At 36.1% G+C, this 27,199-nt stretch overlaps 2 protein-coding genes across 4 annotated transcripts in view; one reads left to right on the top strand and one right to left on the bottom strand.

The window, feature by feature from the left end:
• Positions 1-4,175, top strand: part of IPPK (inositol-pentakisphosphate 2-kinase) — a 30,579-nt gene extending 26,404 nt beyond the window's left edge. The window contains exon 13 of the mRNA XM_007428663.4: positions 1,980-4,175. Coding sequence (XP_007428725.2) covers positions 1,980-2,205 — 226 coding nt within the window. The 3' untranslated portion in view covers positions 2,206-4,175. The remainder of the gene's footprint in view (positions 1-1,979) is intronic.
• A 151-nt stretch (positions 4,176-4,326) lies between these two features.
• Positions 4,327-27,199, bottom strand: part of CENPP (centromere protein P) — a 176,630-nt gene continuing 153,757 nt past the window's right edge. For all 3 annotated transcript variants that reach the window (XM_025166916.2, XM_025166915.2, XM_088134101.1), the window contains exons 7-9: positions 7,598-7,677; positions 5,896-5,987; positions 4,327-5,509 (exon numbers count right to left, since the gene is read on the bottom strand). In XM_025166916.2, the coding sequence (XP_025022684.1) occupies positions 5,391-5,509; positions 5,896-5,987; positions 7,598-7,677 (291 nt within the window). In that variant the 3' untranslated portion in view covers positions 4,327-5,390. The remainder of the gene's footprint in view (positions 5,510-5,895; positions 5,988-7,597; positions 7,678-27,199) is intronic.

A 27,199-nucleotide genomic window follows, 5' to 3' on the forward strand; every position in this document is an offset into this window, starting at 1 on the left:
AACATTTTTCTATTTTAGTCTGTGAACCAGTCTCTTAAATTTGAGGATGGCAAGCATTTATTAACTGCTTCTAAAACAAGAATGGGAATGCTTCTTTCCCAAACTTCCCATTTCCAGGGATAGTTGAATTTCCCTCCAGGGAGCAAAGTGACTTCTTAACGTCCCTCTTTAGTGATGCTGTGAAGCTTCCAGACAGTTAAATTTGTTCCCCCTTAGCTTTTTCAGGTGGGAAATGTAATGGGTGTGATGCCTCTGTTTTGAAAGAGCTGCTAACATCCAATCATTCCTGGGAATCTTGTGAGGTTTAGCAGTCTTGAGAATGACGGCCATTTAAAAAAAAAAAAATAGAGCATAATGGATGCTCTGGTACTTGATGGGTGCAGTGTTTTCGATCACCTCGTATCTTAAGAGTTGCACTGTGGAAAGATGAGTTCTCCTCAAAAACTTTTTGTCTGATACCTGAACAAAAAGTGTCGCTATGCTTAGGAGCTTCTCATGATGAAATGTCTAATTTTGTATGCAATGGAGAGTTTCACTTAAAGGCTATGACATACATATGTGTATGTTTTATTTCTCTCTGTGTGTAATAATCTGAACAAAACAGAGAAGAAATATAAAATAGAAAACTTTCCACAAAGGTTTGTGTGCACGTTTACAACTGACTTAAACATGATTAATCACATTATTGAAAATTAAGTTTATTTTTTCATTCATTCATTCATTCATTCATTCATTCATTCATTCATTCATTCATTCATTCATTCATGTACTGCTTCATTTGAAGAGGCTATAAGTGGTGTACCAAAAGAGCAAGAGTAAAACAATAGCACAAATGCTGTAAACATTCATAAGAATCGAGCCATTTGTCTATCAGAGCCAATGAAACCAGAATCAATCAACCTCCAAGAGCATTCTGAAACAGATAAGCTTCATCAAGCTTTCTGAAGGCCGTGAGAGTAGGAGCCACCCTTGCCTTGGGAGGGGAAGAGCCCTCACAGGGAGTGCCTCTTTTCATGCCCCTTCCTGTTGAGCTTCATGGTAGGTGGGGACCTTTAGTAGATATTGTCTGCCATTTGGACTGGGTGGGCAGAATCTATCTGGAAAAGATTGATTCATAAATACCCTAGTCTTGAGCCATTTGTAGCTTTATACTTGGAACACCCTACTAGCCAATGCAGCTTTCACAGCAGCGGTGTTATACGGCAGGAGTGAGATGTGTTTGTTTTTTCAATCTAGTTTGTATTATTGCTGGTAAATTTTAAAGTCCAGACATTCAAAATGTGGGAAGTACCTCTGGAATTGTGGTTAGCAGCCAAATTGCTTTCTAATCATTAACTGTATGTTTTCAAACTGCTAAATTTGAGAAGCACATATGAGTAGGAAAGTTGTATGACAGTAACAGAGATAGCCTCTTTACTTTCCAAAATATCTTAGAAACAATTAATTCCAGCAACATGAGAAGTTCCAAGATATAATTTCAATAGTAGATTAAAAGTTATATACCAGTTTATGTTTCTGGGTTCATAAATATCTAGATCTTTATTCAAGTTTAGGATCTAGGTGCATTTATTAAAAAGAACAGGAATAACTTCCTTTATTCCTGGGTTATAAGTGACAAAATAAGCTTTGTGAAAATTGTTACTTGAAGATAAACATGTAGCTAATCTCTCAGTGTAGTTTATTCACAAAGCAGTACTGGTGATATAATAATTTAAGGAAGTTTGAAATAAACAGAGGTAAAAACTAGTGGGAAAATGATAATCATGATCAACCAAATTCTTTTTGCACCACGTTTTGGATTGGAAAAGCTGTATTTTACTTAAGACCACAAGTACTTTAAAAATGCAATGTCAGCTGTAGCTTGTCGCCATTAGGGTATAGGTAGAGTTTTCATATATAGAGGATGAACAGTAAAAGTTAAATGACTTTTTTTCCTCCCGGACAGCAAATAATAAATATTGTTCTTATTTCAATTTCAGCTCTGAACAGAGGTCAGTGGTTCTAACATCAAAATCAAGATTCACCTTTTCAGTGTCTGTCTTGGATCTAGACCTGAAGCCATATGAAAGCATTCGTCATCAATATAAGCTTGATGGGAAGGTAGTGAACTATTATCTGAAGAGGACGCAAGCCAAAGACGACTCAGTGATGTCAAACCTCTTAAAAGAAAATGAAGACTGCACGCTAGTCCTCCATAAAATGTAACTGGCTAAATATTTATTTAACACAGAGGAAAATTAAGTTATGTTTTTTTTTTTATTATTTTCAGTTGTGCTTTCAATTTATATGCCTTTCAGAAACACAAAAAAACTGAAACTGTCTTGAAGAATACATTTACTGTAAGAGAGACACGTACTATTAAAGTAGTTTGAATGAAATGACTATTCTATGAACAATGGAAGAGAATTTGATTGTTCAAATGCAGAAAACCAGCATCCTCATTAAAATTCTAGATGCAGCTATAACCATATGTGAATTACTAAGTATCACTTGTTCAAAATAAATGTGATCAGATCAAATTCTAAACAATTCTTGAGCTAAACAGATTCTTAATGCTTCTTAGACTGTGTCTTGCATATGTATTATCTCTTATCTTCAAAGTGATATTATGGAGTTCTCAGAATTGCTCAAAACTTATTAAAAAGATTTAATGAAAAATCCCCCTTTCTTGAATAATGATAAAAACAATGAACGCAAATTAGCTCCCTTATTAAACAAGAGGTGACTTTAGAAATTGCATAATTTAACTGTAAACAAACAATTGCTATTACAATTAACTGTTAACAATTAACAAATTAACAATTTTTAGCTGCATATGCCTCATTCATATTTAGATCCTTTCCAGTATCAAACCATTCTGAGGCTTCAATGGGAAACAACTTGAGAAGTTAAAAATTGAATTGAATTTTCTCTGGGTGATAGTTTTTCTATCTGCATTTTTGCTTAGCTCCTTTTTAGACCTTCAACAGCAGCTGTTTGTTTTTCTAGGGCTTACAAGTTCAGTAGCAATTGGGTGTTTTATCCTGAACTCAACATTATTAAGGCATTAAAAGTTCTCAGCAAAGAGCCATTTTTCTCTCTCTCTCTTTGCAGGGGTTGTTGGGATCTTTTACCACACATTGCACACAAAACTAGAAAGTAGTGTGATATGCCTTAGAGTTTGCTGAGGAAGGCTTAAATTCTCCTTGCTGTGCTGCACGGTGGCAATAAGGGTGACTTGAAGTGACACTGACATGTCATTTTCTAATGCTGGCTGTGTAATTGGACCTCTGAATTCAGAATTTGTGAATCTATGGAATTACTTATAGGTTTATTGTAAAACAGGAAGAGAAATTCTAGATTGTCTTAATGGCAAAAGTTAAATGTTAATGTCAGTAGACAAAGGATTCTTACGTGCTGTGAGAGAATTCAAACCAAAGCTGCATCAGCTATTCAGAAATTGCTGGATTGGAGCCAAAGGTGTCTTGCACCAGAGGAGCTGTACAACATAGGCTCTCTGAATCATGTCAGTGATGTGGATTCCTGCAGATGTGATTTTGGTGCGCTTTGCAGTGGGGAAGAAGAGTCGAAGAATCTCTTTCCCCTCCCCCTCTCCCCCCTTTTGTAAGAATAAGTTCTGCAATTGCTTCTTTGAATCTTACCACCTTTTACAGCCTGGGCATTTAGTGGCATAATCTTATCTTTTGATTTTCATGTATCATCACTGAAATATTTATCTGTCTGAAAGTATTCCTAAAGATCTGTAATGATACTTTGTGTGGATTCCAGTTCATCTGCTATTATAACGTTAAGTATAATGTCAATATTTTATGAGTGTCTCTCATGAATTCTGCTCCTAGATCCATTAATTCCAAAAAAAGAAAAGAATCTGTATCTTGTGATATTTATTCAGCTTAATTCTAAGGTTTTGTCCTCCTGAGAGAGACTCTGGGCTGCAAGTCAGAGGATGTCAAGGGCATAGTTCTAGAATGTGATTTGAATCTAGTAAATATGTAATGAACAATTAAATGAACATAACTCTTAAACTTATTGGTAACTGTGAATCTTGCTAAACTTGTTCAAAAATACTTTATTGAAATATGCTCAATTATAATACAAAGCATCTTCCAGAAGGGCTACCATTCTTAAAGCAAATAAGTAACTAGAGGTGTGCAAAGCATTTCAAATTTCAAAATGTTTTGTATACCCTAAGTAATACTAGGAAATGATACAAACAGCTGTGCAGCATTGGGCATTTGATTTGGAGAAGTATCACCTGCAATAGGCAATCAGCAATAGGTCAGATTCTGCATTTAGGAAATATTTACATGGCAAGCTAAGCTAAAAATCTTGCTTAGTGCTATTTTGCTCACTGTACTGTGCAGGTCTCCTGTGGCATTCCATGTGTGAATCCAAAACTTGCTTCCAGAAAGCAGAATTTGTAATCTTGAGTAGAAATCCTAGTTTTGGCAAACCTAAGATAGTAACCATTTTAGGTTGGGCTGATATGATAAGCTGCTAAGCTTACTTAAAGCTGCATTGGCAGGTGTAAAATGATGGTGAGTGCTTATTAACCAAGCTTTTTAACTTAGATTGTTGCATCTTACTGTCTATAACTAGGAAGGCATGTGATGAAAATGTTGGTTGAGGTGCTCAGTTTGAGTCTTCACCTTTGAAAACTGATGTAAACTTTGCTTTTTCTAAAAAACTTACAGCACTTTAAAAGAACAGTGAGAACTTTACATAGCTACTTATATACTTGAGTTGCATTTTAAAAAGTTGATCCTGGGAGATCTAAATATGGAAAGTGAATACTGGAATATTTGGGCAAGTTATATGCAGATCAATGCCATCATTTTTGCCCTTTTCTGTACTCAGTCTTCTTGGAGCATGTGGTTAATAAACTGCAGCTTATGCTTTGTAAATTAAAATGTCTCAATTCTGTTTTATGAGAGAGGTATGATAAACCTGGTTTGCCTTCAATCACTGATTGTGGAAGAAGTAGTAGGTGTGCTACCGTATGATGTTTCTGTAGCTTAATTTTGATTGTCATCAAACTGTTCTGTATCATTATTATTCTAGAATCACTGTTACATATACAGCTGTGAACTGAAACTGCCACTTTTTTTAGACTTGAATTTATCAGGCTGATCTGAGGAGGTTCTAGGAGTTGATTTAGAAGGGGAAAAACCACTTTGATTCAGAAAGTTAATTTTTTAATGAAATGCATTTTACTTGTATCTGATTTGACATTTTGTATTTAAATAGCTGTATTTATTTGTCATGACAATTTATATATATGTGCCATAATTGTACAGATAGCATGTTTTATGGGTATGGTTTCTAAATGGAAAATAACTTAATGTTTATATTCAATAAAATGATAGATGCGTAACTGGTTTTCCTGGCACTCATTTGCCTTTGGAAATTGAACGGATCACAGTTTCAATGGAGGCCTGTATCCCAACCACATGCAATAGGCTTCGGAAGCAGCATGGAGCATCAGATGCAAATCTGTCAGCTATGGCACCTATCAGAGGAGAAGAAACAGAGAGTTAAAACTGATTTCAAGTACAAATAGTCTAGGCTTGGAATTTTAAACAGCTGCTTTCTTCCCTGGCAGCAATTGGTGTCAGAAACTTGTTTTTTGAAAAAAGTCTAATTGCTGCACAGAACTGAGAGGATGCAGAGAGGTGTACTTCCCTTTAACTGAGATTCCTCATGAAAATTGCCATCTCTGGCCTGACAAGAATAAAATGTTCAGCCCGCTGGGACTGTGTTGTATCTTTTTGCATGTTTTCAGTGTCTCCAAAAGAGACTGCTGAGTGGCAGTCAACAAGATAAACATAGAAGATTGTCAAAGTGAAAACAAAGCTGAAGGAAATGGTTGTGACAAAGGGAAATACAAATTTTTACCTTGTAGTGGTATTTTGTTCAGAAGATCCAAGATTGGTGTAATGGTTCCTTTTTCATCTACCTGTATCTTCCAAACAATCATTAATTCAAATCTATAAAAGTCAGAAAACATAGTTAAAGCAAGAGTGCATATAGATAGGGACATACTCTCACTGGCAAAATAGAGAGAATGTACCTGTATCAAAGCCTTTATTTTAAATGCTGGAACATCTCATGCAAAGACGGTTTGGGGCTCATAATACAAAACACTGTTTTGAATTTCTGAGCTTGGTACAGTCTTCTGGAGGATGAAACCTAGAAAACTCTTGAAAACGCAGAGTTCCTCATTTAGCTTTTGTGCAGCCATATTGGCTGCTTCTGGTTTCCCTTGTTATTCTTTCCGACCCAAGAAAATGTTGGAAAGAAGCTATGCAAAGGAGATTGGGTGTCAGCACAAAAACTCTTTGAAACTGAACAGAACTGGGCCAAATTTGGGGGTGGGGTGGGGGGACAGAAGTCAACAAAAGGAAGAAGTTCAAAAATGGGCCAAATGATCCCAGGGGCTGTGTAGAAAAACACTTCCCCCCAATTCCTCCCATGGGAGAGGCAGTTGGACAGGGGCTCAGAATGTTGCTATCTACTTTTATTCCCACCCGCTGGTCATGTGACCCAGAGTAACACAAAAGCAGCTTACCCCGGACTTCCTAATGCTCACATACCCACAATATGGGTCCCGCTGGTAAAGGAAAAAAATCCAGAAGCCATGCTCCGCATGCTTTCCCTGCCTTGTTTTTGTATTGGAATTGTCTCATTTTGCTTTTAGTTTCACCTTGTTTAGAACTCCCACCTATCTTGAGCTCCTTTTCCCATTCGCTTTTCCTGCCATGGAATTATTTCTTTGAGTTTATTAAAATTGTTTATTAAATCCAACATATAGTGTTTCCAACTGCATGATATCAAATCAAGGATATCTGCTACTCTTATTGCAGTCTTTCACGCTTTAAAGGAGAAATCAGGAATTTCTGGAAGGACCACACTTGGCAAAAATTTCCTCGCAGATGGTGCGGTATTTAAAGTCCATCATCATTATTATTTCAGGCCTCTTTGAAGGATCTGCAAGTTGTATTTAGAGAGCAGCTTCTACATCTGCAAGGTTGGGTGGACAGTAGTAGACACCAACAGTGTTGCTTTTATTCTTTCTTCCACTTATTTTAAACCAGATGATCTCCATGGTATTATCAAGTTCACTGATTTGGATTTTTTTAGATAGTGCGGAGATTTTTGTATATGCAGTGCATTTCTGTTTCTGTTGTGTTGATTTCTTTTGAACATTTTTAAAAAGTGTATTTGTTTTTTTAAATAATTTATTCAAAAATGTTTATTTTGTTTTGGGAGAGGTTTATCTTGAATTTTTTTTTTCTTTTAGGGGAAAAATAATGTGCTTTCCCCCATAAGCTATGGCTTTTCAGTATTTTAAGGTATATTATGAGTTGATTAATATGATATCTGAAAAGTGCTTGTGCTTCTGTATGGCTTGGGAGAGAACCTAGTTCTCAGCAAGGTTCACAATTGTTCTTGCTTCCCTTAAGTACATTGCTTTAATATCCTTAGGGTCTTTGAATGAGAAAAATATGGCTATAGCTAAGCTATTATACCTCTGCACCACCAGCTTCTATGGATATCTGCTACCACTGATCAACATGAATCAGTTAAGTTGCCTTACCCAGGAAGTTGAGTGCTTCTTAAGATCATGTAATCTCCATATAAACCTTCAGGAAGTACTACAATATCAGGATACTTATTCTATTAAAATTAAAAAAAGAAATGATGTAATCTATTCAGTAGTCTAATATAAATAGGATACTACAAAAATATCAATTTTTATAAGACATGTAACTAATTTGTTTATGTGAAATTTAACCTCTTATGTAAATATTTGACAGCCTTATCATAAATATTTCAAAGCAGGTCATAGTAAGATGTTTGGTTTTTTTGGTTAGCAACACTGGAACAAAGATGTCAATGATGCCATCTCAGAATAACTGAAATAGGTCCGATAACACTGTCACTTGACTTCTGCTAATACTGGTCGGGGGAGCTGGTTGTAGAGATGAATAATAGATGAGATTTTATTGGTGCTTCAAAGTTGATGAAAGAGAATAATCTACCTGTAACTTTGTGATAATAAATAAATGACCACTCACTTTCCAGTTATTGACTGACTGATTATGTGCCATCATGTAGTTGATTCTTAGCGAACACATAGGTAGATTTTCTCTTTTCCAGTTAACATTAATAGGCTACCTTTTGGCTGATGGGCACATCTGGAATTTTAAAAGGATAGCCTGGACTCTCACAAAAAAGTGCCATAGAATGACTTGCGGATTCCCCAAATGGCTGGAATCTTCTCACAAAATACCCCCTTTCCAGAAAACCAACACTTTTAGTCCCTTAGACATTCTCTATTACCTGAAGCTTACTACTTTTGTTCCTAAGAAAGTGGTACACATCTCTAAATGAAGTGTGGAGTTCTTGGTGTTCTCTGAGCTTGGTTGTTTGCGTGCAGATGTTTCATTACCCAATCAGGTAATATCATCAGTGAGACTGAGTCTGGGGTTTTCTGCCTGTTTACATGCAGTAGCTTGCCCTGGTAGTTTTTGTGGGAGTGTAGTTTCTACCTTGTTGGTTCCTTGATTAGAGTATTGTTTTCTGCTTTGTTTGTCTGGTGCTGATCCCTGCTTATCTGAGTGTTGGCTGCTGGAGAGGATGTGTTGTAGTCTTCTTGTTTCCCTCCTAGGTTTTTTATTGTCTCTTTTGAATGGTGTGTAAATGCGGTTTATCTCTATGTAATGATGATGTTACCTAGTTGGGTAATGAAACATCTGCAAGCAAACAACCGAGCTCAGAGAGCACCAAGGACTCTACAGTTCAACCCTGAGCTACAGATATGCTCTTCTATTGGATCTAAATGAAATGCTATATTGCAGCCATTTACCATTTTTATTTTTTTAGAATGTATGTTGAATCTGTAAGTAATAGGAATGATTAGAAATCAGGGTGATGATAGAGATGCTGATGCTTTGCAGAATGTTAGGTTCCTGTGCCTATTTATTTATTTGCATTTTATTAAAATAATTGAAAGGAAAAGACAAATGTTACAAAGAAAGTATTCACAAACATATTTTTGTCCAGAGGTGCTAAGTCACCTGTCCCTATTCTCACCCAGTTCAAATAAGGCACAAGACTCAACTGTTCAGTTTGTCCAAAGGGCACCCACTGGAATGCCCTTGAAGATACTTTGCTATAGAAAACCTTCATCACAGTGAAATATCCCAGAAAAGGGAGAACAAAAAAGAGGAGGGTAGATCAAATCAACCTAAATGATGCAGCTAGAATTTTTAGGTGAATATTCATTTTTATATAGCATGCAATCTTATACTCTTTACTTTTCTTGCTTCCTACATATTTTAAACAATATATTACATTATTACTTGTTTTTACTTTATTTAAAATATTTTTATCCTTCTATTTCATTTGAAATTACTTTTCAAAAATTGTAAAAATCACAGAATATATTAGGGAGGGAGGGAGGGAGGCACTGAACCCTACTTTTTGTAGCTAATCCAATTTATCAAGCAAGCTCATTCAATCTCATTCAGATTTGCAGAATGATACCATCTTTAACTTTGCACCATATAAAGGTTGTGTTAGTTTCTATACCTAAAGAATTCATTGAAATATACCATTTGACAGGGGTGCCTACACTTTTACATACAACTATAAGTTCTTCACCCATAACTTTTATGCTTTAGTTATTTAGGTGCTAGGTTTAACTCTAAACACACATAGCAAACCTCAGTGATGATTTAGCTTAGCTTGGTACATTATGTCAAGGATAGAGAATCAGATGCAGATAAATTATTTAGCATGCTTTAGTTTGATTCTGAAAATGCAAGGGATATACGAGAGGATGTTATAGAGATTCTTCAGTTTCAGACCTGACATGCATAAAAAATACAGCAGAAATACACATTTTCTCAAATTTATGTTCCACTTCCTGTAATTGTTTCCAACAAAATTTGAGATAAATTTTAACACTGCATGGTTGATGTAATCACTATGCAAGCTATTAAATGATAAATGTTTGACACTGAAACTTTTGTAATTACTTTACTAAGTTTAGATGGTGCTTTCGGTATTTGGAGTAGAAGCTGTCTCATAATAAAACAATCTGATGGTATGCAGACTATTTTATCAAGTCTCCATTTAAATTCTTTAGGGTGGAACTCCCCAAGAAAGAATTTAAAAAGGAGCAGGCAATTGATAATGGTTTCATACTGGATTCCACTATCTGCTTTAAGAAGTGTCTCAGATATTTAATTAGATGGTAAAAAAAAAATTGAAAGGAAAAGTTAATGAAGGAATGAGCAATTTCTTTTCCAATGGTCAGCAAATGAGTCAGGAAAGAAAGATAAAGGTTAGCTAGAGATATTTCCCCAATGTTTCTAGTTTCTTTACAGATTGTATTATAATAAGCTCCTTTCCAAAATGGAAATAACTGGACAGGGAAAGCACAATGACCCAAAGGAAAGGGTGGGATGTTACCCTGAATGATAATTCAGATGAGGTCCACAGGTCATAAATACAGATCAACTTTCATTTTTAAGATAATTGTTTACTTTGGGTGACATCTACAACTTCAAGTTGCTCAGTATTTTCCTCAGACCAAGGGCATTGATTTTTCAATTCAAAAAAAAAAAGGCTAATGCATTCATAAAACATTTCCCAGTAACAACTTAGAAATGTGTGCTGTGGGTCACTGTAGTTGTGAGTAGCCCTGAATAGAAAATAGGATCATGTTATGATTTCCCTGTGCAAATGGAAAATACTTTATAGACTCATAATGTAAAAATATCATTCATCACTGCATATTTTTATATCTGCAAGAGACTACGAAATGTCTTCAATCCATAGTGCCCAGAAAAGGGACGAAGCTTTTCAGTAACAGAAAACACAACTTTCAGCCGGACCAATTTTGGGTCTTACCTAACTGCACGAAGGCTGTGAGATTTGATGCTGCTGCCACATCCAAGAGGGAACCTGGTCTTTTACAAGGAACTTTCTCTCAGGTTCAGCTTATTTCATCCCTAACCTGATGACATTCTCCTTTCCACATTAGTTGTTGGCATGCTACATTTCAAAAAACACAATGAGCAAGTTTTGACCTGTGTACATAGATTTGTTTGGGTTACAAGAGTAGTAGTAGAGCTGGGTGCGAATTCCCTAACACAGGTGTTCACAAAAATGCGGGTCACAATTCTGGGGAAGGCTGTGAGCAATTTAGTGTTAAATCAGTTAAAAAGAAATTGCTGCAAACATGGGGGTTCAGCTTGGATTTTGAGTATTACTAAATTTCCAAATGGCTTTTCTACATGCTTAGTTTTTATAGTTGAAACATAACGGTTCTATGAGCTGCCAACAACATTGCACTGTTTAAATTAGATTTATTTTATAGAATGTGTTTTAAAATGACATTTTAGTAATGGCAGTTCCTATCTATTTTACAAAATTTTAAATTATCCACTAAAATGCATTCTTATATCAACAAGGTAGATCATTTTTATTTGGTTATTTGGTATTTTATTTGGTTTCATTAAAGCAGAATTTATTCCTGGATTAGAGTTTTTAATGCAACTAAAATGAACAAAACTCTCATTTCTGCACAAAAAAATTCTACACTGAAAGTGAAAACTTCACATATGAAAGTAAAAGTGACAATTCTTGATTGTGTGACAAATTATTATTGGATATAGGCAACCACTTAACATCACCTGTTGAGCTTGAAATTTTAGAAAAAGTTGTGTATTATGAATCTATAGCAGAAGTATATATGTCAGTGAACACTAATTCTATCCATTAGTTTAAATTTCTAGTCTCTGAGAGTGGAAAAGATTTTGTTGGATGGTAAGATAAAAGCTAAAGGTGATCAGAGTAAGCCCAAATCAGGTGTATGATAAAAGTTACGTATCTTCTGGCAATATATAAACACTACCCCCCCCGCCCCCCGCAAATCCTTCGTTTTATTTAGGGGAGGTTCATACACATTCATTTATCATATTAGGGAGTCAACAATATTGCAAAATCTAAGAATTCCTGTCCTAACAGCAAAAACATGTTACATATTTTCCGTGCATGACACTAGTTCTTAGTCTCTCTTCAGGAGATCATAGCAACTGAAGAGTACAGGAGTATCAGGGTAATCTGTGAAGGCTGTATATTGTTATGCCATTTGTCCACATAATATTTCTCATTGTTGAGATGTATTACAATTGACTAATCATTACTTTTTGTTAATTTCATTTATTAGGCTCTGATTATTAAGCTTGTGAGTTCATCTACCTATGACACCTGTCAAACCTGGTCCCTGTTTCTCTTGATCAGTTTCCTCAGACACACAACTCAGTTCAGACATAATGGCTTTGGGAGATGCTTAGATACCTTCTGATTATGAGTTTTGGGTCTAGCTCTCAGTTTTTCTATTTCATTTCCACCTGATATGAATGAGTGAATGATAAAGATGGTCAACTATAATGACTGTTGTTTTAGATGTATGAACATTTTACCTCTTCCAGAAAAAAGTGGGAAGTAATTTGAGATTGTTGTAGGATCTGAATCCAAAAAAAGTTTCTACTGAATGTTCTGTCACAACAGGGGTACAGGAAGAAAGCTTGGGGGCTGCTCTGGGAACTTAAGTAGAGTAACTCAAACGGGGATACTAGTGAAAATAAAGAGGTTTCTATTGGGTATCCCAAAGGCTGAAACTGAGTTTTGGTAGTTAGATCATAATTCTTATAATCTTGCTATGAAGAGAGAAGATGGCCATAAGTCAATATTAAAGAATATTTGAGCTAGTGGTATACAAAGCAATCCAATAACTATTTAATATTCAAACCTTCAATCAATAGTCTATAGGCTAACACAGATTCTTAAGCAGTTAATACCTAAAGGCTAACATAAATTGTCAGTGAACACATCTTAACAAGCTTGGCATCAGGATATCTCCAGGATTGCCTGCTCCAACCAGAATCAGCCCAACATATTAGATCTTGTAGGAAACAGCTGCTTGTGATCTCATATTTCTAGGAGGTAAGGGGAGTGAAATTAGAAGGCACTGCTTTTCTGTAGTACCATCAATGCTCTGGAATGGCCTCCCTATGAAGATCAGATTCATGCTTTTTGGAGAGCATTCTCTTGATTTCAATGGACTGTGCCTCATTCATTCATTCATTCATTCATTCATTCATTCATTCATCCATCCATCCATCCATCCATCCATCCATCCATCCATCCATCCATCCATCCATCCATCCATCTCTCCATTCTCCCCTGCTGTTTCTAGGGTTTTATGAAGTACTGTTTTAAGATTGTACCATAGATATTTTAATTTTTTATTATATTGCATATGCTGTAAACTGCCAAGGGACACTGGGATTGTGGCAAGGTACAAGTTTAATGAATGGATGGATGGATGGATGAATGAATAACAACATGAAGGAAAGGGCATGCAGCATGGCAGCTGATGCATTATAGTAATTGCAAGAGGGCAAAAGACAACCAGATAGCAAGTTCTGAGAAAGAAGGAAGCTGGCAATGGAACTGAGAAGCTTTTGGGTTTAATGGAGCATAGCCAGAATTCAGCTGTAGACAGGAAAGCAATAAAATAAAATCAAAAATGTAAAAAAGAGATTAAATACACTGCAGTGCTTCTGATTAAGGCAAGAGGTTTCAAGAAGACTAAAAACTACAAGGCTTCCAAACACACACAGAAGACTGCAGGCTTAAAGATATAGGACTCCCACACAAACATGCCGAGACATGCTAACGGAGACATTTGCTATGAGCACAGCTTAGCTTGGAAAAGGGTATGGAAACAGAAGGTTAGGTTCTGGCAAGAACAAGAAGCAAGAATTTCTGGATAAAGGAGGGAAGGAAGGCAGGAAGAACAATCTGTTCTGGCAGTGCCAGCTTGCCCTCTTGTCATAAGATGCTACCTAAGCAGGAAGGGGAATCCCAAGCAAAACAAGGGAGCCAGAACACAGAACATCGACTTTTCTCTCTCTCTGAATCTCCTTTTTATAGGGGAGGGAGGCAAAGGATTGTTGGTTCAGGAGTACCCGTCCCCTGTGTCTGATTTGGCTAAAGTCTTTGAGGAAACAGAGCAAGTTAAGCAAGTTCTTAAGCAAGTTCTTGATCTTGCTAAGATTTTTCAGGCTCTATCTTTTTTTTTTACCAAAAAAGCTCCCAAGAAGGCCAGTAGATCAGGGCAAGCCAGCTGCCAGATCTCTCATGGTTTTACAAAGATCCCAGTCAGCAATTTGAATGAGAAGACACTGAAAGGGCATTTGCATAACTTTGGGCACTCACATAAAGTAGCTTGCATGGAAAGCTCAGTGCTGGGTCAGTTTAATATTTGATTCCCCAATTCCTGCTGGAATTTGCTGCCCCAAGGGGTCACACAAGAGGGCTTTAAGGCATCCGCTTTTCTGCCAGCCTAGGGTCCCTTTACTAGCCAAACCAACCTGGTGAATAAAGGTGCCAATGTTTGATATAAGGATAGGGCCTTGGTGTAAACAGCATTTGCCCTTATTTCTTGACCAGAGCGTTGAAGCTGCACAAGCACCATGTCAATTAGGGGGTTAGCTAAGGCAAAGTGAAGCCTTATTGCAGAAGAGAGTAAGAGATGAGTAGTGATTATATCTAGAGTATACAAATGATCACTTGGTAGCTAGTCACATTTCATTCAGTAAACACCAGCAGAATAGGCAGAAAGCAGGATGTGAGTAAGAATCCTATCAAAATGTTAAGTCCTGACTGAGTCATTGTGTGTAGCAATGCACACAGACCTCCAACCTAGAATAATTATATATTATTATATGAATAATGTCATTTCTAATTACTTCTATTGACATTTATAATACAGTGGACTGGGTGAATACTTTCATTTAATTTAGAGCCAGGTTAAATGGAATATTATCGGGAGCTCAATTTTAAAAACAGAACCATGAACGCTCCAATAGCCCTTAAAATATGTTGCCTAACTTGAGTATCAAAGTATTAAATAGTCAACATTTTTTTTTAAAGTAAGGAAATTCAATCAGCTTCTGTGATTGCAACAAAGTAGCAATTAAAGGGAAGGCAACAGATTCCTCCTGCTCTTAGGCTGGGTTAAAAAATAGCATGTTATAGACACCATATTTATTCTTGGTGTAGTTGAGGAAATGGAAAGTATGCTTGACTAGGCCAACATGTTATATCACTTGGAAATTCATTATTTTTCCAGAACCTGTAGCAAGCTAAGAATTTAAATAGATGTTCCTCAGATTTTAGAAACATTAAGTCATTGCCATGTCTGGAATTTTTTTTTTTTTTTTGGAAGCCTCTCATAAGCAGTCACCCAAGAAACATGCCAAAGCTAGTGTGCTGGGAGCAAGGATACATCCATTTTGGTTTCTTCTTGTCAACTAAAGCATTTTTCCTCGCTTATGTCTTTTTTTTTCTTCATGCAGTTTATATAATGTATAATATGTTTTGGAACATAGTTAATGGGCTAATCACATACTAATTGGATAGCCCAGAGTCTTAAATATTTTCTTTAGTTTCCAGATGCATGAAATGTTTGCAACTTGTTGATTACAACAAGCAAACAATTCAGAACAAACCAGTGCAACAAAGACTAACATCGTACTAGCATAGCTTACTGTAATGTTGAACATCAAAGATAAGCAAGTAATTACAGGAGTGGTGATACTGGGAAGTTTGCAACACTATTCAACTCATATAAAGAAGAACAGAGAAAAACTTATGGCTGAAATCCGCAGCTAGTAATCTTCTATTCAATTTTATAAACAGTAAAAGGAAACACTACCCATAGAAATAAAACTTCTATAGCAGCCAAGACAACTGAATGCGGGTAGTGAAGATGGGCCCCCAAGTTCAGATTGTCTTTCCAGCAAAGCTGGCTGCAAACCAAAAAACCCATGACCACAATTCAACACAGGGTAACGTCGTCCCATTATTCCGGTAGCCTTGCATATCTCAAGCTCCCAGTTACAGACTGTGACCAGTAGCAAATTCCCTTGGCTCATGTATGTCCTGAGCATAGAAAAACAGCTAATCAGAGCACAAGAGCTCTCTCTAAGTGGGGATGAGTGATGAAGATTTCCCAATGCCTACATTGGCCGCTCTAAATATATGAGAAGCTTAATGGGTGCTTCAAGTAATGCCCTTTTATTGTAACTTATTTGCAGTGTATTATTTGCAGTGCAAATCCTATTACCATCATAATTAGAAACAGGTTTCCTAACTTGCTGGACTTCAATTCTCATATCCCAGGAATTACGGGTGTTGAAGTTTAATACATCTGGAAGCTACAAGCCTGTGTTACAGATTAGAACCAAAGCAAAGATGTTTGAAATTTGACTACATAAACTGCACACCACAATTTTCTGTTTCACGTGTCGCAATGAATGGAGCTACTGAATCAGCAATAGAGAGGAGGAAAGAAATAGCAGAAGAAAAATGTCTGTGTGTTTTGTTGCTGGAAAAAGTGATGGGTTAAGTCTTAAACCTCAAAGGTTTTTAAATGAAAATCAGCTGAACAAAGAATGTAAATTAAAAAACACGGATGTTACAGCTAAAATGCAATTAACATAGTCAGCAATTTTACATAAGATAGACTCAGATATTGTTTACTATACAGCACACGGAAAATATTAATGCAGAATCTCTACCATCACCTTCAACATTTTTACAAGCTACAAAAAGAAACAGATATTGACACACTTTCTTTAATGGCATTGAAGAAAAGGCATTCTGGAACTTGGTGTGTTGAGTGCTTTTTCCTCAACTTTGAAACATAGTGTTAGTAATAGGTTAACTTAATATCATATAGCAGTGGTGTCCATAGGAAGGGTCAGAAAAGTCAAGATGGCATGTGTCACCAAAGCCCTGCTCTTTTAACATGCATTACACACTAAAAAGGGGTAGGGCTTCAGCTGTGTGGTTACAATTGCCAGCTTGGCTTTTTTGATGCCCTCCCCATGCAGACATCCCTGCCTTATCAAGAGAGATAAGTAAGCCTAGAAGCTCAAGTCACCACAGCCAGGACTTTCTCAAGCTTTCCAATAACAATCTGTAATAGAAAAGAGGTGGGCCTTATTGAAATGGATTAATAGAATCAATCTGATTATGCAATCATACAGGTTTAATTAAGTTTGTTTTTAATGGACTGTCCTGTATCTAGTTCTCTTATATAAAAAAATTAGGAAATCCTGTTCTCATATTTCTTAGTTTTATTTTACAAATAATTAGATCACTATAAGTTGATTATACAAATTCGGGTGGGCAAAGTCCACATTACTTTTCCTGCAGCCCATAGAGCTCCCACTGTCCATATCTGCTGCAAATGGGCAGAACAGTTCATTGATAATTGGAGAAGGGTTATATAAACAGGTATAGAACCCCCAAATTAATTCCAAAATCCAACCTGACCTATATGTGTGATGTGGCACCACCCACCTTGAAGTCCTCAGGCCCTCATGTTAATTGCGGCAAGACACAGCTCTGCTACAAGATCAGGAGAGGAAGTTACAGATCCAAATTGTAACAATCTGTTATTAAGTAACTAGAACCTGACACAACCTCTGCATGGTACAAAGATGAACATGGCAACCTGTATTTTAGAAAGTAATATCCCACAGTCGATGAAGAAATGCAGCTGAAAAGAAGTTGGATATTTCAGCAAGAGAGCAATCTGGAACACAGCTTCAAATCAACAATGACTATTTACAGGAAAGAAAGAGACATGTTTTGGAATGGGCTTCAAGAGTCCCCAGAGTTGAATATTATTGAAAATCTGTAGGTAGATCTTAAGCATGCAGGGCACGCAAGGACACCTGACAAATTTCTGAACTAGAAGAAATTTTCTGCAAGGCTAAGTGGGAAAAATTCCAAAAGCAAGAATAGAAAGCTCCTTAGCTGGCTACAGGATACATTTGGAATCTGTTATTTCTGCCAAAAAGATATTACAAAGTAATGGCTGAAAGAGTGTTCTAAATTCTGCTCCTGCCATATTCACTGTTTTCTGATTTTGAACTGTAAAAATTGGCACATAAATAGTAAATATGCATCAAAATTGCAGAAATACTGTACGTTATGTTTAACTTTGTACCATGTTCAGCTTGTGTAAGTTACCATTCACTTAGGGAAGCATGGAAATATAAAATCTGACCAGGGTGCCATGCTTATTACAATAATAAAGATAGCAACTCTTTCAAAAGAAGCCCAAGTAAGATATGCTAAATATCTTAGACCTGTTTTGACACTATTTGTGAACAACAGACAAAAACAACACAACTGAAAGAAAAAATATTGCTCCTTTTTTCCAGTATTCTCAACTAAATTTCAGTGTGTGATGACAGAATATTGTTTAGCAACCTGCTATGAAACTTCTCTAGAAAATGTTTATGTGCATGTTCCTAATAATAACTTACTGGAACTGAAGAACCTTTTTAAAATGAAATTTTATGGTCTGTTTTCTAAAAACAACAAAGGTAGCCTGCCCTATTTTATTTAAAGCTTTGTACAACTGCAAGGGCTGAAAATTAAGATTTCACAAGAAACAGTATTGTTCTACAGTACTTTATTTCAAGTAACACATTCATCATACACACACACACATATTGTAAGTTATGTAGTTAGAAAAAAAAATACTCACATGAAGAATGTATGAAGGAAGAACAGATGGAGCTCAAAGGATTATAGCCTAAAGGCTCTTAGGTAAGTAAATAATCTACTCTCTACCTCTTCCTTTTTCTATTCATAAATTAAGGGTTAAAACAAATTTTGTCACCAAGCAAATATGTTTTTGGTTTTAAGGGATTACAAGAGAAAAATGCAACGCCGAGCCAAATAGGCCACCTTAGATTTCAAGATAAACCACCGGTTGCAAACACAGATTGAACACCAACAAGTTTTTAAACTCCCCTAAATTCAGAATTGGGGTGCAATCTAAGAAACACACACTCAGCTTTGCTTCAGGAAAGAGCTGTGGTGTAAAACTGCAGTAGATTTAGAGCTTAGTAAAAATTTTTTGCATGCAATTAATATTTTCACTTAATGCTGTTTACAAAGATCAGCCTATGAAGTAAGGTCTACAAATCTAGCATCAGTTCTGTACAATTAACACATTTTATAATATGCAATACTGACTGCATGGCAATACACACTTGGTGGCTATTAATCACTCAGAACATAGGATACAAAGCATTCATATATGTACTTTCAGACACCCTGTTTCCTATACTGTGAGCATAATCTGACTTGCCAACATCATTTTGCGAAGAAGCATATATGTATTGGAAAAGTTTTACAACGCTGGTAGATCTTTTCTTATTGTTAAACAAATGTTGGATTGGAAGGCACTACTTTCTTAAAACTTGTTTGAAGTATCTAAGTGTAGATGAATGCCACTGCACTTTTGAATATCACATGTAAGAAAATACAATCACATCTACTTTAAAAAGAGTTTCAGTAAAGTAATGATTTCAGAACCTCACTTTCTTGTTAGAACCTGCCTTTATGGAAACAGATATCTTGTGAAAAGCTAACCAACCTAACACTAAAGATATTGTCACAAAACGGTGAGACTTTTAGAACTGAGCAGGTTCTCAGGAATGCAATCCACTTCCTTTTCGTTCCAAAGATGACTCTGATAAGATTGTTTCCTTACTGCTGTTTTATCAAGTCTATATAAATCAGTTCCAACTCCTCCTACCCCATTTTTAAAAATCTCTTTAAGTTTCACACCAAGAGAAATAAGATAGAAAGTAGAATGTAATCAAATAAGGTACATTCATTTTGAAAACACATATCTATGAAGGCAAGGAGAAGAGTCCATTTTGACATCAAAGATGTTGAGCTTCTTTCTTTTTTCTCCATAAATGTGAATCATCTGCATTCAGACAGAAAATTGCACAGTTCACTTCAGAAGTACATCAATCCATATGTTTTCAGTTTATTTCACATAGGCCAAGGAATATTGTTTGCAAGCTTAAAAATAGTGTCTGTAAAATTACTACTCCACTTGTCTTGCCTAAATTAGTAAGAATTAAATAACGTCTTGTTCATCGATGAAATACAACCAAGACATGATTCACAGCAAGCTGAAATATATATCACCTTCTCCAGTATAAACAGATGCCTTACTACTTCAGAAATCATACTAATTTTGAAATGTAAAATATACTATTTTCATAATATTGTTTAAATAGTATGAACACAATGCTATAATAGAATTCTTGAAGCTCAAATGACATACTATTATAAACCTTAGAGAAGCATTTTTAATAGTTTTCTCAAACTCTATAATGTATTGTATAAGGGAATAAAACTTAAAGGTGAAATAAAACCAATGTTGACACTGTCAACATGCTACAAAAAGTGCAGTACAAGATCATAAACTAAGAATTGTGCTAGACTTGTCCTCCTTTCTGTAGAGAATTATGAGCAATGTAATGATGTGTGGATCTTCAACCATGAGCCATTTTGTCAAATCAGCTTAGGGAAACCAGTACAAGAATGTGGAATTAATGCAAAGAGGGTTTAAGCCAGTCAGACATTTCTGTTCTCTTCCAGAGAGGAGGAGGAGGAGGGGGAGGAGGAGGAGGAGGAGGAGGAGGATCATCATCTGACACAGAGCCTGATCTGGGTGACAAGTTTTTGCTAAGAGGCCAGCAATTTTACTTTTGAGTTAAGAACATATGGATGGGTGCCATCAGGACTGTGATTTGTTATGATGTAATCTTTCAAGATGTCCTAAAATATATTTTCTCTTTATCTCAATGTGCTTTAGTTGCTACTCTTTCCCTAACTATATGTCCTGTATCTTCTGTAGTAAAAGCAGATGCAGAGAATTCATATCTTCCTTGAGGCTCCTTTTCATTCCTTTATCTTCTAAAGGTCCAACCACTTTCTGGCTGTTTCCTGCTTCAGATATATTTAAACAAGATCTTATTGTATCCCTTTGTATACCCATCTTAAGTGGCCACCACGTAAGATTATATGTAAGATGGCAACCTTTCTGGTTGGTTCCAAGACCATCTATTGTAAGACACAATCACTTAGGATGTCCATCTCATTCCAGCCATTTTTCTCCATGACTTAAATGAATCTCAGATTCTTTCATTAAAATTAACGTTGTTAATTTTGTTGCTATTTATGATAACAAGGAAAGGCAGAGTCCAGTTAGGGTGAAGAGTGAGTAACTGAGAAATGTGGCTCCAGGAAATTTGTCGGTAAACACAGAGAAAAATTGGCACAAACAGAAGTGGTTGTGCAGGAAAAAAAAAGACTAATGGAGATATCTACCCAGAGTACTATATATATGCTAAATAACCCATTGATAGAAGAGTAGGCAGCATTGTTAAGCAAGGGAAAAAACTATTCTGGTGAAGTAAAATCAGGATTAACATAGAAAGTGTTAACAAAACAAAAAACAAAAGTTACAAATGTAAACAAAACGATGTAATTCTCTTACTTTAAATTCAGAGAAACAACATGTCATTTCTGCATGTTAGTAAATGTAAGTAAAATATTATAATACAGCCTTCTTCCCTATTTTTTTTTCTTTTCATCCAATCAGCTCCAGAAGACCATAAAATCCATACAGAACCCTTAAAGGGTGTTAATGAGGGGATTTATATGAATGCATAATGGAGATTCACATGTGGAGTTGACAGTAGTGACATTTTGATTCACTAACACACCTTGTCTTGTCTACCACATGAGCAGCTTCTATGAAAACTTCTAAGAATCCTTTGTATGTGAGGGTGGTTTTTGTTATAAAAGTATTTGTATTTAACATTTCAGGTACTTCTTAATGTTCCAGAAAGTTGGGAGGACAGAAAACAAGAAATGGAACTAAATGTACACTTCCATTAGTGGAAGCTGTTTCCACCAAAAAAGGATTCTACTTTCCTCATCCCCAGATCTCTTCAAGAGAGTCCTCCAATCCTCTTGTGCATATTGAGGTGTGTAGAGGATTGCAAGGGTGATGTGATCCTGGAGTCCATTATAAGAATTTTAGGGTTTTTTAAAGTAATAAATGCAGAAAATACAGCAAAGATAGAAAATGATTCACAGAGAAACTGTACAAAGTTCATAAAATAATACTTTAAGCATAAGCAGAGCTTATGGAATGCTAGTAACAGACAGGATACTTTACCACAACTTGAAGTCCAGGAACAAAAAGAACAGTACAATTATGTGGCTTAGGGGTAAGTATGTGTATAAGAAGAATAGAAATTATAAGAGAGAGGGAACAGACTAATTTTCATTGTAATTAAACTGGTTCCAGATTTCTTCAATCTTAACCACATTTTTTGGAAGAAAGATCTCTGCATTAACAACACACATATATAAACAGGATTCAAATCCAGCATGTTCCTCTTTCAGCAGTATCATTTCACCACATTGGGTTTGAGATAAAATTATGGCTTGCTCCAGATAATTTGTTAGTCTTAGGAAGAGTAAACCATTTCTAACATCCTTCCAAATCAGAGTATAATGGGTAGAACAGCATCTGTTGTGAAGATATCAGGATCACCTGGATCATAAAGCAATCCAGATCCAAAGTGTGTTACAGTATAGGATATTTTATTACATATAGATTTATACATACATACACATACATACTGAAATTCATATAGATTTCTAAGTCTCACTTGTCATTTAGCACCTGGTGAAATGGGTTCAATGACTCAGTTGCAATAAAAATGATTTTGCATTATTCAAAATGTATTTAAAGGCCAAAATCAAGGTCTGGAGTATTAAAAACACAGAATCAGAATGTATAAACCTTGCACTTAATTTGGATGAGAAGCAAGAGGGCCAAAATGCCTCATGCTGCAGATTGTAGTAGCTGTAGGTTCTCATTTTCTGGGGTCAGAAGAAGAGGAAATACAGTCTTGCTGACACAACCTAAGAACGAGTGTTACATGTGGCAAAAGAGTATCCTTTTTACTGTATGTGTGTCTTTGGATCTTTAAGTAGAGTTGGACCTGATTAGTATTTGGGTGGGAGACCACCAGGAAACCCCAGGTGGCTCAGAGAGTCCTCTCCAACTATGACTGCCCCTGGACTACAGCTGTCATTGCTCCCAATCATCATAGTTACCATGGATCCTGGCCTTGCCAATGTAATCCAGAATTGTAATATGACAAATCTGGAAAGGAACGGGTTGGAGAGGATGGCCTATCATTTCTAAGCCCGGTTTTTTCAACCAGCCCTTTTGTGACATGCTTTCCCTGACCTATTTATTCAATATTTTACAAAGAGAATATACATTTTTATTCTATAGAGTACTTGTGGATAGTTAAGATGTATTGCTAGAATTTATCATTTTTCCCTGGTGTGATTTGTTATTGTATTTATCATTAATTTCTATGTGAACAGTTTCAGGCAATTTTACTCAGGAGAAAAGGTAGTGGATAACTATAAAGGGTAATAATTGAATACAAAGTTTGATGAAAATTATTTGTTTGTGACACAAATACTTACATTAAAATGCTACAAATGTTCTCCTTTGAATGTATAATACTATACAGTCTTGAAATAAAAAATACTGAAACAGTTAAGAATATTTTGTGGTGAATATTTTGGTCTGCTATATTATTAATCTCCTTCCATTCCCAAGGGACTGACACAGAGCAATTTTTAAAAGCCATCTGGAATTTTCCTTTTATCCACAAAATTATTTTCCAATTTAAAGAGCAACAATGATGATCCTATGTTAGATAATATGTTTTCTTTCTTTTAAAAAATGGTACCAAACCTCTGACTTCACTAAAAATAGTGAAGTAGATAGCTCACTAATCTTTGGACCATATACAGAAACCAAGGATTTAATCAAACAACAGAAAAGCAATTTAATGCTATTGATTTCAATTAGAAAGTGAGTTTCAACATCCCAGTAAAAAACTAAAAGCTAGTAAGTGAATCTCTCTACTGTGTTGTCTAATTATTATTATTTTTTTAATCCGTTCAATTGTGTCTGATTCTTGGAGACTGCCTGGACAAGTCTCTGCAGTTTTCTTGGCAAGGTTTTTGAGAAGTGGTTTGCCATTGTCTCCTTCTTAGGGCTGAGAGAGAGTGACTGGCCCAAGGTCACCCAGCTGGCTTTGTGCCTAGGCAGGACTAGAACTCATGGTCTCCCGGTTTCTAGTCTGATGCCTTCATCACTACACCAAACTGGCTCTCTTTTTAGATATTATATATTAGTATTAGATATTAGATAATATCTAATGATATGATCTTGTTCCTATATCAAATTTGCCTCCACATTTGTGCAGCCAACTTTCTTTCTCATTTCTAGTGTGTTGTCAGGTTTTCTATGAAGAAAAATAAACAAATTCTTGTTGTTCATTATGCTGAGGCTGTATCACTGGAAAGTAACCCTGATTGCTGTGAATATGACTTGAGCACCAATTTCTGGAACATATCTAGGTCAGTTTTTGAGATCATTTTTCATATTTGAAATGAAGAAGTAATCAGAAATTCAAGTTAGTGTGAAGTTATTGGCTTTGGGGATCATAAGGAGGTTGACAATTTGACAGTGCAGCTACTCCTTCAAAACACAGATGAAAAAAAGACAAGAAAGCTTTGAACGCACATAGACTTTTCTTCTGCAGTTATGTCACATTTTTCAATCCAAATCCACATTTATAACATAAGCAACTACTCATGTGAGCCCATACCATACATGAATCATGTTAAATCCCCATCAACACGACTGGAGATATTGAGAGTTAGGATGCTAATTCAGGCAGCCAAACTGTATGAAAGGATTATTAGCTGGCAAGAACAAAAAGATATGCCTAGAATTAATTTGGTCCCAATGATACAGAAAGTAGGTACGTTTGCATGTGTAGCAGCAATGTTGGTTAGAGGTGACGCAAGTTATTACCAACATTTCCAGTGGGTGCAGGCTGGGAAAAGCTTCTATATCGTTAGGGTGGGAAACATACCACATCTGAAGAGTGTATGGATACAGTATCTGTTTCAAAAGTTCACTGGTGTTAACATGCCAAAAGGTGGTTCAATTATGAGTGACCATAAAATATTTTGCATATATTTGGACTCTTCTAGATTTCTTTTTATTCAAAGAAACTTAGCCTGTAGAAAACGTTTAATGTTCAAGGAGTATGTCTAGAGCTTTGATGAGAAACACTTTCCAAACTCTTCCCCCGTAACCTTTTGATCTCATAATTGATACTTGTGCCTCAAGTAGCAATTGTAGTTTATTTTGCCACAGTAGAAAAATGTGTCACAATTGGAATGTGAACTCAAATCTCCTCTTTTTAAATAAGAAGAGATTTCAGTTTGATACTATCTTCAGATTTTAAAACATGCCAGCTCAAGATGGTAACAGGATCTACTACACAAATACGCCTCTGAAAAACTGAACAAAAATCCTCTTGACTCAGTTAAACTGCATGTAAACTGAATAATAACAAAACCAGTCATGCTGACCTATTAATCCACAAGGAAATATAAGATTAAGTATTAACTGTGTTTAGTATTTCCTTTCAACATAGGAAAAAACAACATTTTGACCAAGTTTTTTTAAAAATTGGTGAATCATTATTTATGTTTTGATCCTATGACATATTAAGCAATATAGAGTGGGAGATCCCAGGGCTCAGGAATGTCACTTAACTGTTAGTTCAGAATGAGAAAAAAATTCATGGGTGGTTAGCCTAAAACGTGTGTGTGCGTGTGTATGTGTGTTGTTATTGCATTTGTATTGTGGTGCACTGGGGAAGCTACTGGCTCTTCTTTTAATATCCTCTAATGGTCAACACCATAGCACCCACCACATCCATACACATTCTATTCTGATGGGATAGTCACCACCACCATCTCCCATATATGCACAAAAAAAGGGGTGCAAGTAAAGCACTCTGGGAGGAAGGAATGACAGAACAGGAGATCATTACTAGGAGCCATGCTAGGACACAACACATCCACCCAAAGCTTTTTAGTTAAGTGTCTTCATGAGAGACTAATGTTGAGGTCTCTCTCTCTCTCTCTCTCTCTCTTGTTTCCTGGATGGGAAGCTGTAAACAGAATTCTATCCAGTGCTAGTCAAGTGTTTTATGGTTGGCCAATGTTGTTACAGGATTATTAATATGAAGGACAAGACTGCCTGCTGGAAATAATGGAAGCAATTCCTCTCCAGCCCTTCACTCTGTCCAGTCACACTTATCCTCTGAATGTTCATACATGACTCACTCATGTTTATCTTGAGATGGGCAGCTATATACATTCAAACAATATAAATACAGTAAATGAATAGCTTTAAAACAGACCTAAAAAGGGTGGAAGACTTTATCACTGTTGTTTCATCTCTTGTTGGAGAAAACCCCAAACTAGAACAGCTTCTGACTGGCAAGCGGGGGTTAGGTACACGGCCAGGAATCCTATAAGCTTACTATCATGAAGGGAAAAAGTGACCTAAATATTTGTTAAAAAAATTATGTTATCAGGATTTTGTGAGAGATCTTGAAATCAAACTAAAGTGGCATTAGGGTATATTTAAGAGAATATCCTGCTGCTACTGTTACTGACTCAGGCCTTCCTTCAAAACAGCACCCTTAGACTGAAGAAGTGATTCTTGACTCTAGAAACCTGCTACTATTCTGCCAGGAGTCGTTTCAGAGGTATTTTTCTAGGTTCCCTATGAACTTCTTTTCTCTTCCAGCTGTTCATTCTTTAGTACAGGAGTTATGAACCTGAATCCTGGGTTGTCTATAGCAGAACAGCAAGTAATTTCTAGTTTGGATACCTATATTTATATGACCAGCATCAAGGTAGACTGAAAGCTTTCAGTGGGAATTTAAATGGCTGAAAGTGTACAAGATTGTCATAGATCCAAAGCTTGTAAGATTTTACACATTTGTGTGATTTCAGCCGTTTAATTTTTTCAAAATGAATGTTTATATCATTTTGGGATCCCACAGATCTAAAGGAATCCCATCTGTCATGGTCTCCACACTGCTGAATTTCTGCTTATGTGGTATTCCCCAGTAGCTTAAGATTTTATTTTATTTTATATTTATCACATTTATATAAGATGAATTGTCGGGAAGCACTGATGAATTCCTAGAACAGCCTTTCTCAGCTGGGGTTCCAGGAGAGGTTGCTAGGGGTTCTGTGAGAGATCATGATTGGAAAAACCCCCCACAATTTTTTGAACTTTGTGTGCTGC

Source organism: Python bivittatus, unplaced genomic scaffold, assembly GCF_059951505.1.
Source record: "Python bivittatus isolate LINGU-HERP-01145 unplaced genomic scaffold, Pbiv_v1 ctg000080_np1212, whole genome shotgun sequence".
Lineage (NCBI taxonomy): Eukaryota > Metazoa > Chordata > Lepidosauria > Squamata > Pythonidae > Python > Python bivittatus.